The sequence below is a fragment of the Leguminivora glycinivorella genome, chromosome 15, assembly GCF_023078275.1.
Source record: "Leguminivora glycinivorella isolate SPB_JAAS2020 chromosome 15, LegGlyc_1.1, whole genome shotgun sequence".
NCBI classification, from domain to species: Eukaryota; Metazoa; Arthropoda; class Insecta; order Lepidoptera; family Tortricidae; genus Leguminivora; species Leguminivora glycinivorella.
In genome coordinates this window covers 6,678,893-6,699,873 of record NC_062985.1, presented here as the reverse complement: position 1 = coordinate 6,699,873, position 20,981 = coordinate 6,678,893, and the positions used below count along the sequence as shown (strand labels likewise).

At 41.5% G+C, this 20,981-nt stretch overlaps 1 protein-coding gene across 6 annotated transcripts in view; it reads left to right on the top strand.

The window, feature by feature from the left end:
* Window positions 1–20,981, top strand: part of LOC125233741 (dmX-like protein 2) — a 93,390-nt gene that overhangs the window by 46,905 nt on the left and 25,504 nt on the right. For all 6 annotated transcript variants that reach the window (XM_048139814.1, XM_048139810.1, XM_048139809.1 and 3 more), the window contains 19 exons: window positions 234–297; window positions 1,589–1,666; window positions 2,593–2,715; window positions 10,455–10,599; window positions 11,623–11,799; window positions 12,073–12,294; window positions 12,802–12,977; window positions 13,315–13,452; window positions 14,043–14,158; window positions 14,365–14,605; window positions 15,070–15,310; window positions 15,718–15,904; window positions 16,395–16,603; window positions 16,853–17,089; window positions 17,508–17,740; window positions 18,360–18,529; window positions 18,790–18,896; window positions 19,150–19,394; window positions 20,022–20,213. In XM_048139814.1, the coding sequence (XP_047995771.1) occupies window positions 234–297; window positions 1,589–1,666; window positions 2,593–2,715; window positions 10,455–10,599; window positions 11,623–11,799; window positions 12,073–12,294; window positions 12,802–12,977; window positions 13,315–13,452; window positions 14,043–14,158; window positions 14,365–14,605; window positions 15,070–15,310; window positions 15,718–15,904; window positions 16,395–16,603; window positions 16,853–17,089; window positions 17,508–17,740; window positions 18,360–18,529; window positions 18,790–18,896; window positions 19,150–19,394; window positions 20,022–20,213 (3,301 nt within the window). The remainder of the gene's footprint in view (window positions 1–233; window positions 298–1,588; window positions 1,667–2,592; window positions 2,716–10,454; window positions 10,600–11,622; window positions 11,800–12,072; window positions 12,295–12,801; window positions 12,978–13,314; window positions 13,453–14,042; window positions 14,159–14,364; window positions 14,606–15,069; window positions 15,311–15,717; window positions 15,905–16,394; window positions 16,604–16,852; window positions 17,090–17,507; window positions 17,741–18,359; window positions 18,530–18,789; window positions 18,897–19,149; window positions 19,395–20,021; window positions 20,214–20,981) is intronic.

The window sequence follows — 20,981 nt, the reverse complement described above, 5'->3', positions numbered from 1 at the left end:
CTTTGCTTGCAAATTCCTTGTGGGTTAGTTATCGATGTTTAACGCAGGTAAATTAACAACGTCATTACATGTATAAATTATATGTTCGTGCTTTCAAATAATGCTACCTTATTATCACAGTGAAACTTTGGCTACAATAGTACCAAATTCTATGTGAAATAAAATCATTGCGTAGGTGCATAAGAAATGGTGTTAAAAAGATGAACTCTTTATAAAAAATAATGTTTTTACAGACGTATAGGCGGCACATGCGCCGGACGAGGATCTCAGGGCGATGAAGACAGTTTATCCAGACAGGTATGAACACAAGCTTGTCCTATCGTGGCACGCATATTAGCGTATGACAGAAAAGCACACCTACTCTATTCCAATTATCGATCTTACATCGATCAGGATAAAAAGAATAGAAAAGAAGTAAGCAAATGTACCAGATAAAATCACTTTCCCTCATTTCTGATCTAGCTTCGACACATAAATTAGCTGTTGCCACTTTATGAATAGCCTTCGCGCTTATTTGAACACTTTCTCTCTTATTTGTGTCGTCAAAGTAAGCAACTCAACATGTACAGATTTTGAACCTAGCTTTATACTAAGCGATTGGCATGAGTATGAAAGTATATCGGATATTTTGTATCGTACTTAGCTTAGCTTGCATATTGTGATTCGGTCTACTCTTCGAAACAGGACCCGTTTACACGGTGCGAGAACTAGAATGCGTTTCATTACATTGCGTTATTTCATTGGTGTGTTGAATAGTATGTTTGTAGCCTCAACAGTCCGCAATGTAACTAAAACCGTCTACGAGTTCGCACGCTGTCTATGGGTGAAAACAAATTTCAATCAGCGTTAAGTCGCATGTTACGAATGAGAGATCGCTCGATAGTATGATTCCGACGCGTAAGGGCCCATTTAGACTGTACGAGAACTCGCATACGAGTTTTATTACATTGCGGTATTTGATGGCTGTGCAAAATTGTATGTAATCTCAACAGTCCGCAATGTAACTAAAATCGCATGCGAGATGGCACGCCGTCTAAATCAGGTCTGTCCTGAGTGGTCGCTCGGTCGGCTTGTCGTGTAGCGGGGTGGTATGCAGCGTCGACTCAAGACACTTATATGAACTTCAATTGTTTGACATGCACGGCGTACGCCCTACCCCTCTGCACGCCGAATATGAGCGTGCACTCAAGCCTTACACTAAGGTCCGATTACGTAAGTGTCTTCATACTGACGAGCAATTTCTCATACATAACATGCGGCTCAATGCTGATATATGTGTTTCCGCCCTAAATGAACAATAACTCTGTAAATGTTTATTGGCAATTGAAAATTACAACGTCGTATACTGTTACTCAGTATAACTAAATTTTATTTCAGAAAATACATTTTTTACAGGAATAAAAAAAATGTGCTTACATTAAAAGCCCCATAATCACAGTGCCGTATAAATTCACTTCCCGTGACACTTCACAATCTTAAACCCTAGCGAGCCGCATGATGCAAACCGGAACGTATTAACATTGAGGAGCGTCACCCCACTCGCGATTATTAGTCGCAGTCGCAATTGCATGTCGCACGTGTGTTGCAGCGCGGCTGGTCGCGATCGCGAACTCTCTCGGTGTCGTTTGCTGCGGGCGCCGTTTCGCCGCTAGATGGCGTTGCTCAGGTATGTTTTGGAATTAGCCACAGACGTATATCTAACTAGGTGCAAATAACGCGATTTGTATAGAAACGGGAGCTGATTTCTCAGTGATGTTTTGTCATTAGTGTATTTATTGTTGAACATTATTCTTTGCCATGCAAAGTCATTATGATTGTGTATCATCTACTTAGTTTTATGTCTGTGGATTTAGCATAAGTTGAACATTCAGATTGGGTATACACACTATGTATAACTTGTGTAAAATTGCAAGTGTTTAAAAGTAACTGAATAAAAAGACCTAGTTACAATTTGAAGTTTAAACCTGGAATCATTAGCTTTATTTTTCAAGTTTTTTTTTCTACATAATATCATAGAATTGAGTATTTATTGAAAACCTAGGAAAGGAGTGAACTAGTCAACTTACATAACTGCAGTATTCTGGTAAGATGATGCTGAATGACGTTACCCAAAAAGGCATTTGCATTGTGTTCTCCCTGTTCAATCCCTTTTGCTTACTTTTGCATAATATATAAATGTTGTGTTCACTTCCATTTTGTACAGAATCGACAACATCTTATGTCTGTGTGGAATATCTATTCAGATTATTGCATACATGGAGCCTAAGTCAATGTTGTTTTTAATTATATTTCTCTTTTATAACCCTTTGTCTGCCAAACGTAAACTGCCTTTGAGCGCCAAGTAAAAATATCATACTTACGTGCATTCCAACGCGGATTACGGTGACACGTTGCAGACGATAGACGTAGCATTCAAAGGGTTAATTGTAAATTTAAAAAAAATGCAATACGAATCCTTTTACAGGCCGTTTTTGTTAATTAAGTATTTGTCTCTTGAAATTCAAACTTAATTAAAGTATGAATCAGCCCAGATTACTTATTTCTGTTAAGAGTGTTTATGAAAAATAATAATTTCTGACAATCAAAATATAGATAACAGAAGATGTGCAGTTGGACTACGCTGAAATAACATCGGTGCCTCCGCTACCTCTCTGGACGTTACTCGTGGCTGATAAGGAATCAGCTCATCACCCGTCTACAATACAAGAGGCTAAGGTTAGTTAGTTATGTAAAAAAGAATGTCATTTATTTCAGTCACAGAACACCCCACTAGAAGCCTATTACAAGCGATATTGTTCGAGACGCAAATCACCAATCCTTGCGGGGTGAGGCGGGAGCGCCCGGTGCTGCCATTGGTCGTTTCAAATAATGGCGCGCCTTTACGCTTAGCCGTAGGGATGGGAATGGGACATGTCTATTATAGACAATGGTACCGGTACCAGTACTGTGGTGAATTTGTTTAGCAACAAATTATAATATTATAGCAGTTTTTCTAACTTATTTATATTTCTTTAGTTATAAAGTATTATTTCTACAAGTAATGGTAAGAAATGTGCGAGTTAGGCGTTTTTGCAAGCTTTTATTTAACTTGCAATGTTAGTATATTCGAATTAAATCATGCGACTTTTAAATCAGATATTTTTAAACGATTGAGCTGAAATTTTGCACACATAATTGTGTAAATCATGTGACGATGGTATCATGGAGCTGATCTGCTGATGGACCAGAAAGTTTGGCATAATCAATTCCTTTTGGAATTAATTACACGATTACATTCCAGTAATCATGATTCCTTATTAATCGATTACTAGGATAATCAAAATTACTGTAATGCTGTATTATGATTACGTCTGTAATCCATTCCTTTGGAATATGGATTCCTCGGTAATCAAGTACTTCAGTAATCTGAATTACACTTTACTTCGATTCCAGGCTTATTACTTTACTTTTATATGTCACTCAAATTGTTTTTGGTTAAACCAAATTGGTTTACATGACATGTCATTCTAGCATTTTCACTTTCACATTTCAAGTGGATATACCACGAGTATAGGTTTTCGGGGGTGCTGATTTAAAAATTAATGACCGATTTGGAATCTGACATTGCTGACTGTCACTTTGACACAAAAGTCGTCATGGGTGTCGTAAAATAGGTTTTAGGGGGTGCTGATTCCAAAATTAATAACCAATGTGGAATCTGACATTGCTGACTGTCACTTTGACACAAAAGTCGTCATGCGTGTCGTAAAATAGGTTTTAGGGGGTGCTGATTCCAAAATTAATGACCAATGTTCAATCTGACATTGCTGACTGTCACTCTGACACAAAAAGTTGTCATGGGTGTCGTCAAATAGGTTTCCGAGGGTGCTGATTCCAAAATTCATGAAAAATGTGTAATCTGTCAGCAGGACAGTCACTCTGACACAAAAGTCGTTATGGGTGTCGTACAATAGGTTTTAGGGGGTGCTGATTCCAAAATTAATGACTAATGTGGAATCTGACATTGCTGACTGTCACTTTGACACAAAAGTCATCATGGGTGTCGTAAAATAGGTTTTAGGGGGTGCTGATTCCAAAATTAATGACCAATGTGGAATCTGACATTGCTGACTGTCACTTTGACACAAAAGTCGTCATGGGTGTCATAAAATAGGTTTTAGGGGGTGCTGATTCCAAAATTAATGACCAATGTGGAATCTAACATTGCTGACTGTCACTTTGACACAAAAGTCGTCATGGGTGTCGTAAAATAGGTTTTAGGGGGTGCTGATTCCAAAAATAATGACCAATGTGCAATCTAACATTGCTGACTGTCACTTTGACACAAAAGTCGTCATGGGTGTCGTCAAATAGGTTTCCGGAGGTGCTGATTCCAAAATTAATGAAAAATGTGCAATCTGTCAGCAGGACAGTCACTTTGACATATGAGTCGTCATAGGTGTCGTAACATAGGTTTTAGGGGGTGCTGATTCCAAAATTAATGACCAATGTGGAATCTGACATTGCTGACTGTCACTTTGATACAAAAGTCGTCATGGGTGTCGTCAAATAGGTATTCGGGGGTGCTGATTCCAAAATTAATGACCAATGTTCAATCTGATATTGCTAACTGTCACTCTGACACAAAAGTCGTCATGGGTGTCGTAAAATAGGTTTTAGGGGGTGCTGTTTCCAAAATTAATGACCAATTTGGAATCTGACATTGCTGACTGTCACTTTGACACAAAAGTCATCATGGGTGTCGTAAAATAGGTTTTAGGGGGTGCTGATTCCAAAATTAATGACCAATGTGGAATCTGACATTGCTGACTGTCACTTTGACACAAAAGTCGTCACGGGTGTCGTAAAATAGGTTTTAGGGGGTGCTGATTCCAAAATTAATGCAATGTCAGATTCCAAATTGGTCATTAATTTTGGAATCAGCACCTCTAAAACCTATTTTACGACACCCATGACGACTTTTTGTGTCAGAGTGACAGTCAGCAATGTCAGATTGAACATTGGTCATTAATTTTGGAATCAGCACCCCCTAAAACCTATTTTACGACACCCATGACGACTTTTGTGTCAAAGTGACAGTCAGCAATGTCAGATTCCACATTGGTCATTAATTTTGGAATCAGCACCCCCTAAAACCTATTTTACGACACCCATGACGACTTTTGTGTCAAAGTGACAGTTAGCAATCTGAGGTACTACATATTTGTAATCTGAAAGTAATCAAGTCAATAATTTCAGTTATTTTGAATCGACTATGATTCCGCAGGGTGTCCACTTTCTGGAAAGTCAGGGAAAGTCAGGGAAAAGTCAGGGAAGCTCATAGTGGTCATGGAAAGTCAGGGAAAGTCAGGGAAATGATTTGGAGGTCAGGGAAAAATTTGGCACCAAGAAAAAAAAACCGAAAAGTATTGAAAAAATTATATGATTTCTTGGGTTGGCCACATCCATGACAGCAAAGATGGATCTTAAGGCAACTTAGAATCGTCTCTTTAGACTTTTTATGACAAGTATAGTGCCTGGCCTCCATCGCAGTGATTACTAAGGAGGTATATCTTCATGCTCTAGCTGACTTAATTTATTTACATATATTTGTACAACATTCATAATGGGCGGCGTGAAAACGATAAAGTTACGTCGCTGTCCAAATTCTAAGTATCTATCCGACGTTCCAAAGCGGAGTTCCTCATAAAGCCAATGGCGCAGAACACATAGAGGCGCAATTTTGTATGAGTCAAAGGAGCATAGGAGGATAGTAAGCCTGATGATAAATAATAATAAATAATAAATAAAAAGCTTTTATTTCAGGCATAATGATCCCATAGGTTACAACTAGCTTAAAACTAAATATAATAGAAGAATCAAATTAAGTGTCTTGACACTGTAAAGGGGTGCCACTCATTTAAAAAATAAAATTATAATAATATAGCACTAGATCAGTGCTGTGTCATTTTTTGTTCTGGTCCATGTGAATGGAATTCCAGTATTTAAACACCGGACTTCTTATATCGTCAGAGACAACCACAAGTATTTTGTTGCTAGAGTGGCGCAGTCTTCTCCAGAAGGAGGCAACGCGGGTTCTAATTATCGCGAAAAAGTCGGGAACTCCCGCGTCTGCGAACATGCTCGACGCACTGCAGCATCTGGGCAGCCGCATAAGAGCTCGGAATGCGTCATTATACTGAACTCTTATTCGGCTCATTGCCTTTTTTGTAAACGTTACCCACAGCTGGGAGGTGTACATACCTAAGCAGTACGCCTTAAAGAGTGTGGTCTTTACATCTTTGCTACACTTAGAAAAGCGTCTAGCGAGCATGTTACCTCTGACAGCAAGAGCCCTCCGCTCGCGTTCGATATCTTCGTCGTCATGCAGCCGTTCCGTCAACAAATGTCCTAAATACTTGAACCGCTCAACAACATTGATCTTCACTCCGTTCAGATACACCGGAGGTACGTTGTCCGGTCCAGAACCCGACGCGAATACCATCATCTCGGTCTTGGAAACATTATATTTCAGGCCGTGTGCATTAGCATAATGCTCACAGACCGAAAGAAGCCTCCTCATACCCTTGATTGAGGGGCTGAGCAGCACCATATCGTCCGCATAACTCAGGTTATTCACGCAAACATTTCCCACATGACAGCCGATCTTGGTGCTTCTCAGCTCCTCAATGAGGCCATTCACATACAGGTTAAACAGGTCCGGAGACGTAACCCCGCCTTGACGAACTCCACATTCTAGCCTAAATTCGCTAGAGGTTGCGTCGCCCCATTTCACAACGTTTATTTGGTTTCCGTACCAGTACCTCAGCAAATTAATCACTCTATTAGGCACTCGAGAAGCACGTAACTTCGCCCACAAGATGTCGTAATTGACAAGATCAAATGCGCGGCTGAGGTCTAAAAAACATGCATAGATCGTTGTTTTGCGAGACGTGTAGTGGCTGATTGTGTTTTTGAGGCTAAATATAGCGTCATCCGTCGAAAGACCGGTCCGGAAACCAAATTGCGCGTCATCAATATCAATGTTCTTGAGCAGTTCAGGATGAAGGAGGCGCTCTAATATTTTACCTAGGATAGTACCTAACGAGATAGGCCGATAATTCGACGCAGAACTCAGGTCACCCGTTTTGTTCTTTACAATTGGTACAACAGTAGTGCGCATCAAAGCCTTTGGTAAGTATCAAAGCCTTTGGTAAGTATCAAAGCCTTTGATAAGAATCACTTTGAAACCTAAAGGCATGTCGTGGCAAAACACCTAAATGGGCATCTCGACTCTGACAACAGACAAAAAATTTTTACTACTTTTACATAGGTCATATTTCGGTTCTTGGTCAATACTTCGCGCTCACTACGCTCGAAATCTCGTTTTCATTTCAAGCCTGTTTTCCTGCTCGCTCTGGTACTGCATTTTGTTTGCTATGCTATCGCCTATCAGCTGCAAAAGTGCATGGCGAATTTATCAATGAGTTCATTTATGCTTTCTCCATGCAATTTTGCAGTTCACTGTACGTAATAACTACTATCAGCGCCAGGGACGTATAAAACGGGAAAAATTTTCGCGCTCGCTGCGCTCGCGATATTTTTTCTGCCATCCCATACCATATTCATGGGTGCCAAAATTGAAACTCGCTCTACCCTGATAGAGTGCACGGGCTGGCACTGGTATAGCCAAAAGTAAATGGCTATAACTACCAACTACAGATTTCCTTAATGTTAGTTTTATAAAACCAGAAATTTTGCATTTGTTCAGTTTATGCTATCCTGTCCGAAATGGCGTTAATGTTTTTACTGTTAGTTATTAGTTAGCTAGCTATAAATCTGGTGGTGGCAGAATAACAGCGTCCGTTGCTGGCAGTCCTTGTGGCCGCTGCGCCTCGAGGCCCTCTGGCACAGACATTAGCTGAGCCACCTACCTTTTCAATTAGTTTGTAAGCATGCCTGTGTACTTTTATAATGTACCTGTGTTCAAACTTTTGAATAAACATCTTTATTATTATTATTATTAAATTAAAGTTTAATAATTAACATAAAGGTAAAAAGAACCGTAGGTATGAAAGTATGAACTGCCTTAAAAATTTTAATATTTCGTACTTTACGTACGTGAGAAAACAAACATATTCCAGAAAAAAATTTGCTGTGACAGACAGACAGACAGACGCACGAGTGATCCTATAACGGCTCCGTTTTTTCAAAAAAAAAAAACTGCCTTTTTTCAGGTTTTTTTTTTTCAAGATAGAAAAAAACCGTTTTTTCACAACCCTGAGCAAAAGTGGTAAAAATGTCATCATAGAATGAAAATTTGGTCAGGGAAATTTTCTTAAATGGTCATGGAAAGTCAGGGAAAAGTCAGGGATTTTTTTTTGGGTTTAGTAGTGGACACCCTGTTCCGAATTATTGGTAATAGTAATTATTGTATAGATGATTAGTGATTCCTTTATATGTAATGGTAATTTACCGTTTCACTTGATTACATTACATGTAATCTGACACCCAGTAGTGGATTACAAAGTAAAATCAAGTAATCGTGTAATCCGGAATCGATTACGATTTGCTCATCTCTGCCAGAAACGTGGCCATAGATTAAATTTCATATCTGATCTGATTATGATGTTGACCTCAATTCCAATAAGGCCTAGTTACCCTTCGGGTTGGAAGGTCAGATGGCAGTCGCTTTCATAAAACTAGTGCTTACGCCAAATTCCGGGACTAGTTGCCAAAGCGGACCCCATGCTCCCATGAGCCATGGCGAATGCTGATGCCGGGATAACGCAAGGAGGATGACGATTGTGATAGCACCTCAATAAAAATCATTCTACTAACTAATAACTAAACTGTGCATTTTTACTTACGTTTACTAAGTTAAATTACCAACTAAATATGCTAAACTAATCAATCAACTAAATAACACTACAAACTCTACAGATTCTAGATAATTTCACAATTACAAATCTGCTTTCTTTTATATTTCATAAAATGGTAGCACATGGTACGAACGGTAGTACGAAGTTCCCGCAACAGATATAAACTAACATGGCCCCATCCCTAGTCGTTTACGTGAAAGGGATAGCATATCGCATTGTTAACTAGGCAAAAAGGGATGGACGCGCCTCGGCGCCGCTCACTACAACCATATTGACCAGTATAAATGAACTCCGCGGATAATAAACAATATTCAACGAAATAATTAATTTGACTTAACTGTGGAATGTTATTCCATCTTTTTTATATGTGGAAGTGTTAGAAGACTTGCCACACCACTTTATGCTGCAAGAGACCATTGTTTGCAACCAAATTTAATTATTTAAGATTTTTTCCCGAGCGGACACGAACACTGTTAGCGGGTCGTATACTTGGGCGCTACTGATCGGTGTCGCGCGCGTTCAAACTTTTATACACCTTATTTTTCGTATGCTTGGTGACCGCGAGTCGCCCTGTAAGGGCCGTCTTGTTGTATTGGTCTGTGATTTCAGTACATGAACATTTTTACATAGTATAATGAAAAAATAATAACATAATAAAACTACTTAAAACTAAATACCTAACCTACTTATAAATAGAAAATTTGGCCCAAATCGCCGTCAATGGGCAAAGTGCCCAGAAGGCTGGCAGCATTTCCACGCTGTATGGCGATACTAATTCGTTGCGTGAAATACTGGCCAGCCCTCTGGTCGCCTGAGGTCTCTATAAGGCGAGCCGACAAATCTTTATACAAATGGCGTGCACTTGGCCCCCATGGCCCCAAGGTCTCAACGCCTAACGCCGCAAATATGTAGCTGGTTCCTAGGGCGGCGCATATTTGCGGCGTTAGTTAACACTTTCGCTACCAAGAACCCGACTGTCGGGCACACCGCTCGTAGAAGCGTAGCCGATTACATGGGTTTCCCCGTATGTAGCGAAAATGTCGTAGCGCCGCGTAGAGCCCGGTTTCGAAAGTGTTAAGTTAGTTCTATTTTGAGAGGCGAATGTAACGCAATGAATGAAAGGAACCAGAGGCGCAGGTAAAATAAATTGGAGATCAGATATTTAGAATACTCAAATAATGTTTTTAGAGTGCTATCTCTCTACAGTACAATACTTTCCTATCAAGAGATAACTGTTACCACAGTTACCTACCTAATTTAAAAAAATTAGAAAAACAGATCAAAGAATTCTAATAGTTTAATTTCATGACTAGACAAGATGTTAAGTTAGTTTTATTATAACATGGTATTTTTATAATATGTTTTTTTATATACACTATAACTACATAGTAGCAGTTACTAACCTCAGTTATCAAAGAAGTTAATGTCAAAATCATCAAAGATGTGGATAAATAGACATGATGTTAATTTTATTATGCGTCGTTTTACTATGGAGCAATTCCAACGGTCTTTGGTTAGCACGCTAACAGTGCAATTTTACGTTAGTATTATCATCTGCCAATATCTCTTTGTTTCAAACCAAATTTATTTCAGGATTACGGAGATCTATTCGACGGAACTATGGACGTAGATGAAGATTTGGACGCGTTATTACTGGACGAGGAGGACGGTGCCGTCGATCGCCGGCCTTCGATGCCTCCGGAGCGACAGCCGCTATCACACTTTGGACCTCGTCAAGGTAACACTTGAGCCAATCAGAAAGCTAATTGTCATTTTATCACGGCATGTGGCGGCATAAACGCCTGCAGTGACTTCAGACTTTTTTTGGAAACACTGGCGGTATTTGTACAAGAGGTTGGAGTGGCGACATCTGCTATAACCATTCAGTATGCACTATGCAGGATGCATTGCGTTAACCACATTTCAGTGTCACTAAGCAGTGAACTATGAAACTTCTCATACGATAAAAATTGTGAATGCTTAATTGGTGACACGGTTTGGAGTTTGACACAAGCACAACTGACACTTAGTTTGAAGTTAATACGTGTATTGAAATCTTGAGGACCAGCAGCACAACTTCATCCAATCAAGACTATGACGCTTACGATTACACTGCTTCTGCAGTTTGCGACTTAACTTTAATTTCCTAAAATCCCTCAGAGTAGTCAAAAGTGATTACATCCCTCGTAAGATTTTCTCTTGCGACTAACTCACACAAACCAAAGAGGATTGAGTATCATACTGGGCGTCATCCATATATTACGTCACAGTGTAAGGGGGAGGGGGGGGGTCATACTAAATGTGACGAGCCCTGTTAAAGGGATACAAAAAAGCGTGACATAGGGGGGGGGGAGGGGTCCAAAAACCTGAAATTTGGTGTGACGTAATATGTGGATGATCCCTAGAGAGTTACTGTCAAAGTAAAATGTGTAATCACAGTGCATAGACGGCCATCTCTCGACACAGGCTTAAAACTTTTGAACCTCAGTTTTGACAATTTGGCCCATATTCTTAGCTTGATATGGTTAAAATGTCAAATATTTTTACTAGCGCCATCTAGCCGAGCATTCCCCAAAGGTGTAAAGCCATCTTGGCCACCGTACCTTTTTCATTATGGTTTTGAGGTACGTTTATACGGGGTTACATATGTCTTTGCACAAACTTATCAATCGAAGTTCCTTAGACATGTTATGGTATGACTTGTCTAATCTTGATGCGTAGCTTCGCTACACTAGCATCATACTTCAACTTTGATTCACAGGTCGTATTCTCTCCCGATTGCTGACCCACACACACTTGCCTGGGCTCAGCTCGCTAGACCAGATGCATTTGCTGGCGTTGGCCGACACCGTATCAACTTGTGACGCTGATTTCACCGAACGCTTCGCCGCCAACGCCCGCGTCGATGTTGCGCAGCCTGGCCAGGAGATTCTACCTGGTAAGTGGCAAGATTTTTACTAGTCTACAGTTTATAAGTCGCTAACCCACCTGAACACTGACTGTGCATCACCACGTTAGTGCCCACTCTAAGTTATCTGGTACTTTTGGCTAGATCTGACCACACAAGTGCGCACTGTGGATAACAACTTTAGTAACCACTCTTAGTTGTCTGGTACTTTTTCCTAAATCTAACAACGTAAGTGCTCTTGAGTTGTCTTTTTAATTTATGATGATTTATCACGTTACTTAATCTATTATTTTATTCTTCTAGACTCTTTAGACGATTGCGGCCTCCGATTCCTCCTCGCCATGAAGCACTACGGCTACCTACTCCGCTGCCTACCTCTCGCCCAACGCGCAAATCTACAACGGAACGGCGTTGGAACTTGCAACCTGGTCTGGGCCTTCCATTCAGAGACACACGAACAACTGCTGGCTTTGATACCTGGCTACTCTAAAGGGCAGCCCAAGTGGACCACTATGAGAGAGTTAGGTAAGCTATGGTTTTCTGTTTATGTACATTGGTGAACTTGCTTTTACTCTCTCGCTGATGAGTTGTAAGTAATGTAATCGCACCCACATTACATGGCGACCCTGCCAGTACGCTCGAACTATTAGACAAGATAAATACGAATAATTAGTTTAAACACACTTTCCGATCACAATTTGTAGTGAATAGCACACAGTAATAAGTAACAATTGTAAAACGTATAATAGGCTAGTTTCCTAATAGTCAAATCAGCTTCTTTTTATGAAGTGTCAAAACGGTTTGCTAATATGGAATTACTATGAAAGTTACGTAACGATCAATTCATTTACTTTATATCTTTCTCTTTGACTCATTAAATAGAAATTGTTTAAAAATAACTACTTTCCATATTTTTCTTCTAATTATGTGGTGCTTTATTTCGTGCACTGCATTAAATATTTTATTTTAAGTATAGGAAACTAGCCTATTATGTAGATATTTTTAAATGTTAAGCACAAACTTTATTCATAGGTGTCGGCTGGTGGATCAGAGGTGACCTACTACGCGTATGTGTGGAGCGCCTTGCGCGTGCTGCCTACATGGCCAAACAAGACCCGATGGACGCCGCGTTGTATTATCTTGCCATGAAGAAGAGGATGCTGCTATGGGGCCTGTTCAGGTCGAATAGAGACGAGAAGATGACCACAGTAAGTATTCGAAATTAGTATTTCTGAATTTTTGTAACTCAGGTGGTTCAGTCATTCAAAGGCACAGTGTGGCCATTCATTATATACAGTATAGTCATGGTGTACAAAGGCGAACTTATCCCTATAAAGGATCTCTTCCAGATTACTCTTTCAGGGATCTGATACTGATTAGAAAGATTCTAAAAAATAATTATCTAAACATAGTGTGTGAAGCGAAAGTGGTTTGCCAGGATTGTAGCAAATGCAAATCCGTGATCTCTGCCTACCTCTCTGGGAAACAGGCGTGATTAAATGTATGTATTATATGATGTACTAAATACTTGTTCTCTCCCAACAGTTCTTTTCAAACGATTTCTCGGAGGATCGTTGGCGCAAAGCGGCGCTGAAAAACGCCTTCGTGTTGCTTGGACGACAACGATTCGAACACGCTGCTGCCTTTTTCTTACTTGGCGGAGCCTTGAAAGACGCATTAGAGGTAACAGCAAAAGGGAATGTACAAGTTTCTAATGGGGTGGCAACGCGCATGTGACACTGTTTGAGTTGCAGGCGTCCATAGGTTACGGTGACCGCTTTACATCAGGCGGGCCGTATACTTGTTTGCCACCGACGTAGTATAAAAAAAAAAAAAAAAAAAACTTGATATACACTTACATACTTACATGGATGTCTATAGTTAAAAAAGACCTAGAGAATAAGAATATAGAACCTAAGACGACCCGGAACAGATATAACTGGAGAAAATTGATTAGGAGAGCCGACCCCAAATAAAAATGGGGGAAGGCCAGAAGAGAGAGAGAGAGAGAGAGGTAACTTGATATGGGCATTTTCAGAATTTGGGACCCAAAATTAGCGTCAAAATTAGAGCCGTTGACAAAAATTAACTCGCTGTCAGTTTTGTGACGATAATAATTGTTTATGTGTTAATTACTTATATTTAAGCGATAATCTACATTCAGAACGGGAGAAAAGTAAATTTTTAGACAGATCTTATGCTTAATTGTCGTCACAACTTTTGCTAATAGAGTTTTATTCGGATTTGTTAGTGATTAAAAATGTTTTGTTTAGGTGCTGATAACTAGACTAGGCGATTTGCAGCTAGCCATGGTTGTTGCAAGATTGTACGAGTGTGATAACCCAGCGTCGCCGAGCTTAAAGAAGTTGCTTATGGACGAAATTCTTGGGTAAGTTTTTATCAAACTTTCACAATTATTCAGAAATTTAGCAAGACATATATGTAGTATAAAGCAGGAACTAAAAACTGCTGAAATATAGCAATCTTTTTACTGTGTGTTTTACCATCAAAAAGGCATTGCACTGAATACTGATATACAAGTAATTTTTGTTCCTAAAATTGCTACTATTCTAATACATTATCTCATTTCATTAGGGGTGAAACCGAAGACGGCGAAATAGACCTAGAAAGAGCACATCCTGACCCATTTGTGCGCTCCATGGCACTCTGGGAACTAAAGCGATACGGCGAAGCTCTTGACACGCTTCTAGCGCCTGCGGGCCGCTTACACACAGCGCGGGAATCCCGGGATAATGAACCCGTGCCCAGCGTGTTCAACTTCTATGTGTATTTGAGGACACACCCGAGGCTGAAGCGACACAATCTGCCCAGTCAGGTCAGTGTTATAAAACACCAGCTGTAGTTATAGCGAAGCTCACTAGCACTCGCGGGCCGATTACACACAGCGCGGGAATCTCGGGATAATGAACCCGTGCCCAGCGTGTTCAACTTCTATGTGTATTTGAGGACACATCCGAGGCTGAAGCGACACAATCTACCCAGTCAGGTCAGTGTTATAATACACAGTAGCTGCAGATAGAAGTCAGCTCTAGAGCTTATCTAGATATGCTACTACAGCCCGAGGGCCTATTACACACAGTGCGAGAATCACGAGATAATGGACCCCGTACCTAGCGTATTATACTTCTACACATCGACACTCAAGCAGTCAGCTAAGAAATTCTGAAGTGTATGAAGTTCAAAATGTATGCACCGTCCTTTAGTCCTGCGCATATTTTGAACGCTGCTGAATGCATTTATCTCAGGATAATTGGTAATATTTTACATTTTCTTTCGCAGGGAGCAACGCTGGCCCTGCTCCAACAAGAGTCCGATGAAGGCATCACCCGGCTCGAAAGAAGACTGTACTTCCAAACAGCACACGGACACTTCAAGGCCGGTTGCCCCGCGTTAGCTTTAGAAGTATTATCGAAGTTGCCGGCGCGTGTAAGAGATGAGAGGCGGCCGGCGCCCGTGTCCGCGCCGTCTGTTGACGAGGCGACGATTCATACCGGGCAGCTGGTTGATACGAATGATACAAGTAAGTTTTAAAGTTGTTAGTGATGACCTGATGACCTCGGCAGGGCCAGCACTTATTTAGGTACCTAAGGCTTCAATCATACTTCAATAATGATAAATGTTACTTCAAAGCGGGTAGCCCAGTATTGTGGCATTGGAAGTATTACCAAAGTTGCCAGCGCGGATGTATCCTATATTCATACTAGGCAGCTGGTTGATGAAAATGAGATATATAAGTTTTAAAACCGATATGAGATCTCACTTGCATACCCCTAATTTGACAATGTTCGCCCTGACGAACATGACCATTGACCCTCTTTTTGTATTTTTTAAAATCAGAATTACAGATATCGAGCACTGAAGATGCTTGAACTTACGACTCTGATTTGCCAAATTAAGGCTGATTTAAAATTACTGTTTGTTTCTTAGAACAATCCGCGAACCCTGCGTCGGCAGCGACGGAGATGGATTGGGGCTCGTCAGCTGTGGATATGGACTGGAGTGCGCCCGTCAGCAAGCCTAAAGAGGAAGAACTACTGCTAGACTGGAGCGAGACTGTCAGCAAACCTAAAGAGGACGAACTCGTGCTCAACTGGGACGACGAGGATGACAAAGGGTACGTAACATTTAGTATTATACTTTGACCACATGTCTCTTGAGTCTCGTTCTTTGGATGATTGGGGCTAGTTAGCTATAGATATAGACTGGAGTGCGCCCGTCAACAAGCCTAAAGAAGAAGAGCTAGTGCTAGACTGGAGCGAGCCTGTCAGCAAACCTAAAGAGGACGAACTAGTGCTCAACTGGCACGACGAGGATGACAAAGGGTATGTAACATTACTATACTTTGACTAGATGTCTCTTGAATCTCGTTCCTTGGCTGAAGGGGGTTAGTCGGCTATGAATATGCACTGGCGCGCACCTGTCAGCAAGCCTAATGAAGACAAACTCATGCATTCGGCCTTTCCTGGACCTACCAACTTAGCGTCAGCCGTCGTCCACAAGAATTAATGAAACAGATAAATAACTTTTTTACGAATTTTCACTGTGTATCTTTGATTGCTTCAATAATTGTAGATGTTCGTTATTAAAGAATTTTACTTGTTTAGTTCCGGAGCATCAGGCGCATCTACACCTCCACTAGAAATGAAAATGGATAAAACAGAAGAGGCCGAAGCGAACGCGGCAGAAAGCGAGAAAGAGAAGGAAGAGGAAGCGCCATCTGTCGACATTATGGCGCAGCAGCTCAAGTTCGTGGCGTGCCTTAAGATATTGATGGAGGAGTTGAGCACGCTTGCCACCGGATTTGAGGTTGATGGTAAGTAGAAACAATTTTTTATATCACCCCTCAACATCACCCCCGCTAACGATAAATATGTACAAGATCCGACAAGAGATTGAAGTGAACGAGGCGGCAATAAGTCAGAAAGAGAAGGAAGATTTTTTTTTACGTTTCGGGAATGGTTTTGATTTGAATATAATTTTCTATCAATTTTCGCAGGCTAAATTTTGTGGTATAGAGTACGCTACACGATACCTTTAATTCTATGTATGTGTTCTTCCACAGGCGGTCACCTTCGCTACCAACTGTACATCTGGCTCGAGCGCGAAGTCGAAGCCCTCCGTCGGCTCTGTGGCTACGCGTCCGCCAGCGGCGCGGCCGGTGGCGGCGAGCTTATCTGTGCTGACGCTGACCCGCCGCCTTTACCCGACCGGCCGACATTACATCAGCTGTTGATAAGGGAGAAAGCGGACTTTGAGGCTAAAGTGCAGAGGGCGGTTAGGAGGAAGAAGTGGCTCAAAGGTAAGAGAGTTATCTTTATGCGAAGTCAATGCCCTCCGTCGTTTAGGTGACTACACGTCCGCCAGTGGTTCGACTCGAGGGGGCGAACTAATATCTGCTGACCCTGACCCGCCGCCTTTACAAGACCGGCCGACATTACATCAGCTGTTGATAAGGGAGAAAGCGGACTTTGAGGCTAAAGTGCAAAGGGCGGTTAGGAGGAAGAAGTGGCTCAAAGGTTAGTGGTTTATATGAGTTAATTAGTTAAATGTTCAAATTCTGTGGTGACAATGGAATCAATGTCTTTATTGTCTTAACATTGTCTATATACTTATCAGAGTCCCTCTGTCGATTCGTCTGCTACGCGTTTGCAAGCGGTCACATTACATTTTTAATACATACAATTTACGAATTGTTTTACAAGTATTTTTTGTTTCAGCTAATGAAACACTCCTCCGAACACTGTTATCCTACTGCTCGCTACAAGGCGCGGGCGGCGGTGGCCTCGCCTCCGTCCGTATGGAGCTAGTTCTACTCCTACAAGAGCTAGGACAAGACAAACAGCACCAGCAGTTACTGTCGCCGCTACCGTTCCCCACCACACTACCGCTGCTGGCCGCCGCGGTGGCTACCAACAATACTGTGGTGGCGGACCCCGTCAGACACCTGCAGGTACAAAACACGCTGCTTATTATATCACACCTAAATAAATTATGAATTTTCAATAAACTTGGTAGCATGGGTGAAGATCAGGCAGTCAGAAGGGCCTACTTGGGTTGACTAAATGCCCTAAATGGTCACCAAAAACATGGTTGGGGGGATAGTGTAGGTTGATCTCCGTGAGCTAGGAGTTGGCGAAAGCTGGCGTGATATCGCTCATGACATGCGAGGCCAAAACCCATGCTGTCATGTTAGTAAGTAGGAAAGACATAACTCCGTATAGACGGATAAGGTCTAAGAAAAAAACGTACCTCAGAGCCATAGAGAAAAAGGAACGGTGGCCTACATGGCGTTAAACCTTTGGGGAACGCTCGGCTAAATGGCGCTAATAAAAATATTTGTCATTTTAACACATATGCTAAGAATATGGGCCAAGTTGTCAAAACTGAGGTTCAAAAGTTTTAAGCCTGTGTCGAGAGATGACAGTCATTACACGTTTTACTTTGACAGAAATTCTCTATAATACTCAATCCTCTTTGTTAAGTAGTAAAACACTTTCCATACAATCCCTTGCTTCAGTGACTTAAACACTTGCAGAATTATTACAGCTTTCTTTCTTTCTTTTCAACAGTCCGTGGCGCACGACATGCTGGGAACACTGGGCGAGATGGGCATTCCGGGTGGCTCAGCGACTCGTCTATTACACACACTACGCGTCCTCGCCGTTGCACTCTCCGCCTGCATCTACCAGAGTCTGTGCGACTCCGACACTTTCCACCTGAGGCACCACCACGTGGACAGGTACTGGCTACTGTTAGACTAGAAATATGAGCCCTTATCTGACGAATGTAGTCACGAACCACTCGAGTAGAACATACATCCCCGCTGCATAGCATTCCTCGTAATACAGACAAGCTAACGACTTATTGATACGATTTTCGAATATTTTTGGAAAAACTAATTTGAATACATTTTAAAACTAAAAACTCTTGCAACTGCTTAATATGTAATGCCGTTATGTTTATAACATTTTGTAGTAAATAATATATTTTTTGTAACAGTATTATTGCCGAAACGCCTGGAACACACACGTCCCATATGCTGGCACGACAAAGGCGGTATTCTACTGAAGAACTCACTGTCACCACCCCACCTAATAAATGGCCAGGTAAAACTGTTACCATCTTAATTATATATTCAATATTTAGATTTAGAAATACACCTGGTTTTGACTAAAAGCTCTATGAAAAAAAGAAAACACAATGTAATAGACGAAAAGTGAGTAAAAATGTGTCTATTCCCTTTACTTGTCATATTAGAAAGCGACTTCCACTTGTAATTTGTAACTCTTGACATTTCTAAAATGGACCACTGGTCTGAATGTGTATGCAATACGGGTAATAACTTTTCGCATCTTTTAGGTGTGTCTGCGTTACGTGGTCTAGCACTCAGGGCCGCCGAAGAAGAAGAAGCTCCTCGGCTCCCCGTACTATTAGCTGAGGCGTTCTGCGCAGTCTATCTAGCGTTGCTAGGCTGGGCATTGGCTGCACGGGACGCGCACTTGCTATACCGCTTGGCAGCGCATACTGCTGATGCTAAAGCGCATTCTAGACTGTTTGGCGGCGGCGTGCGGAGATTACTCACCACCGCACCGGCTCCACCACAGGTGAGTTATTAGACCTTGACCGGTGGTTAAGCTCCTCACTACCCATACTCCTAGCCTAGGCATAATGTGCAGTCTATCTAGCGTTGCTAGGCTGGGCGTTAGCCGTACGGGACGCTCATCTGCTGTACTGGCTGCGCATGCTGCTGACGCTAAGGCACACTCACGGTTATTCGGCGGTGGACTTCTTACCACCGACCCCACCACAGGTGAGTTATTAGAATTTGATGGATGGTTTAGCTTCTCGATTACCTGTAATCATAGCCGAAGCATTCTGCGCAGTCTACATAGCGTTACTAGGCTGGGTGTAGGTAGCGCATACAGGCGATGCCAAGGCACACTCATGGCTGTTTGGTGGCGGCGTGCGGGGACTACTCACCACCGCACCGGACCCTCCACAGGTAAACTTTACCTAAGACTGGCTAAGACCTTAATCATCCGCTGTATTGCTACAGCCCTTATTACACTGTATCAATCGTAGCTCTACCCCTCGCTTCTAACTGTACCATGTCGGGTCAACATGGACATCCAATAATCAATACTTACTGGTAGTTTTCTGTGTATTTAGTATTCCTTGCTCTCGCCAACACCAACGTCAACGCCATTCACTGACTATTGTTCTTTTTACAGCCAAAACTAGTAGAGCGCACCGAAGGCACCTCCGTCTGGTCATCTCTCCGCGAGAAGCGAGCTCTGCTGAACATGCGTTTACTTGGACTCGGGCCGTCGGTCCCGCACAAGAACATCCAGGAAGGCAGGCCTACATACAGGGAGCAGTTTGTGCCGCCCTACTACAGTATACTCACGTTCTTATTAAATAAGGTGAGTCTTCGATTTTTGGTGTCAAATCATTATTAAACCATTGTTTTCCACACTTACCTAATTACTTAATTAGTCGCAAAGTTTTGGGGCAGATTGTGAAAAGAGATTCCCCTATTTGTGATCGGCATTGCTCCAACCTATTCAACCTAATTGATACCCCGTTAAACCTTTTAAAGTTAGAGCTTATGTCACAAATAAAGGTCGTAAAACGTAAATACGAAAAAAATTGGTTGTCTGTAAAGTCGTTTTACGGACGGTAGTTTCACGTGACAACGTCAAACATTAGGCCGGCAAAAGACTTAAAATTCGTAATCAATAATTTCATTTTCATTTTCAACTGTTACTTAAGTCCTAAGACTACACTTTAGCTAACCTCCTTGTGCAACCTATTTCTAGCTTTCTGGCCGCTGTGATGTTTTGATTGATAGATGTCAATGTCGATTTATGAAAATTCATTGTAAATTGTTATTTTTAATAAAATTGTTATTATCCCTGTGTATTTCTTTTCATGTCAAAATATAGTTTACTACGCTACGTTCCCTTCACTTTATAAACATTTGACGAAAACAGTTCACGTGTAGCTATTTTTTGCGCTAGGCTGATCGAGTGGAAGGGAGATAGATGCAACACGAACCGAACTGAGTCGATCATGCTTCTCTCTCGTTCGTGCCGCGCTCTCGCTTGCGGAAGGGGACAACTTTTTCGTGCATGCAGCCCAGTAACGAGTTATTAGACGTTGTAATGTCAAAAAATAGACTTATTAATATG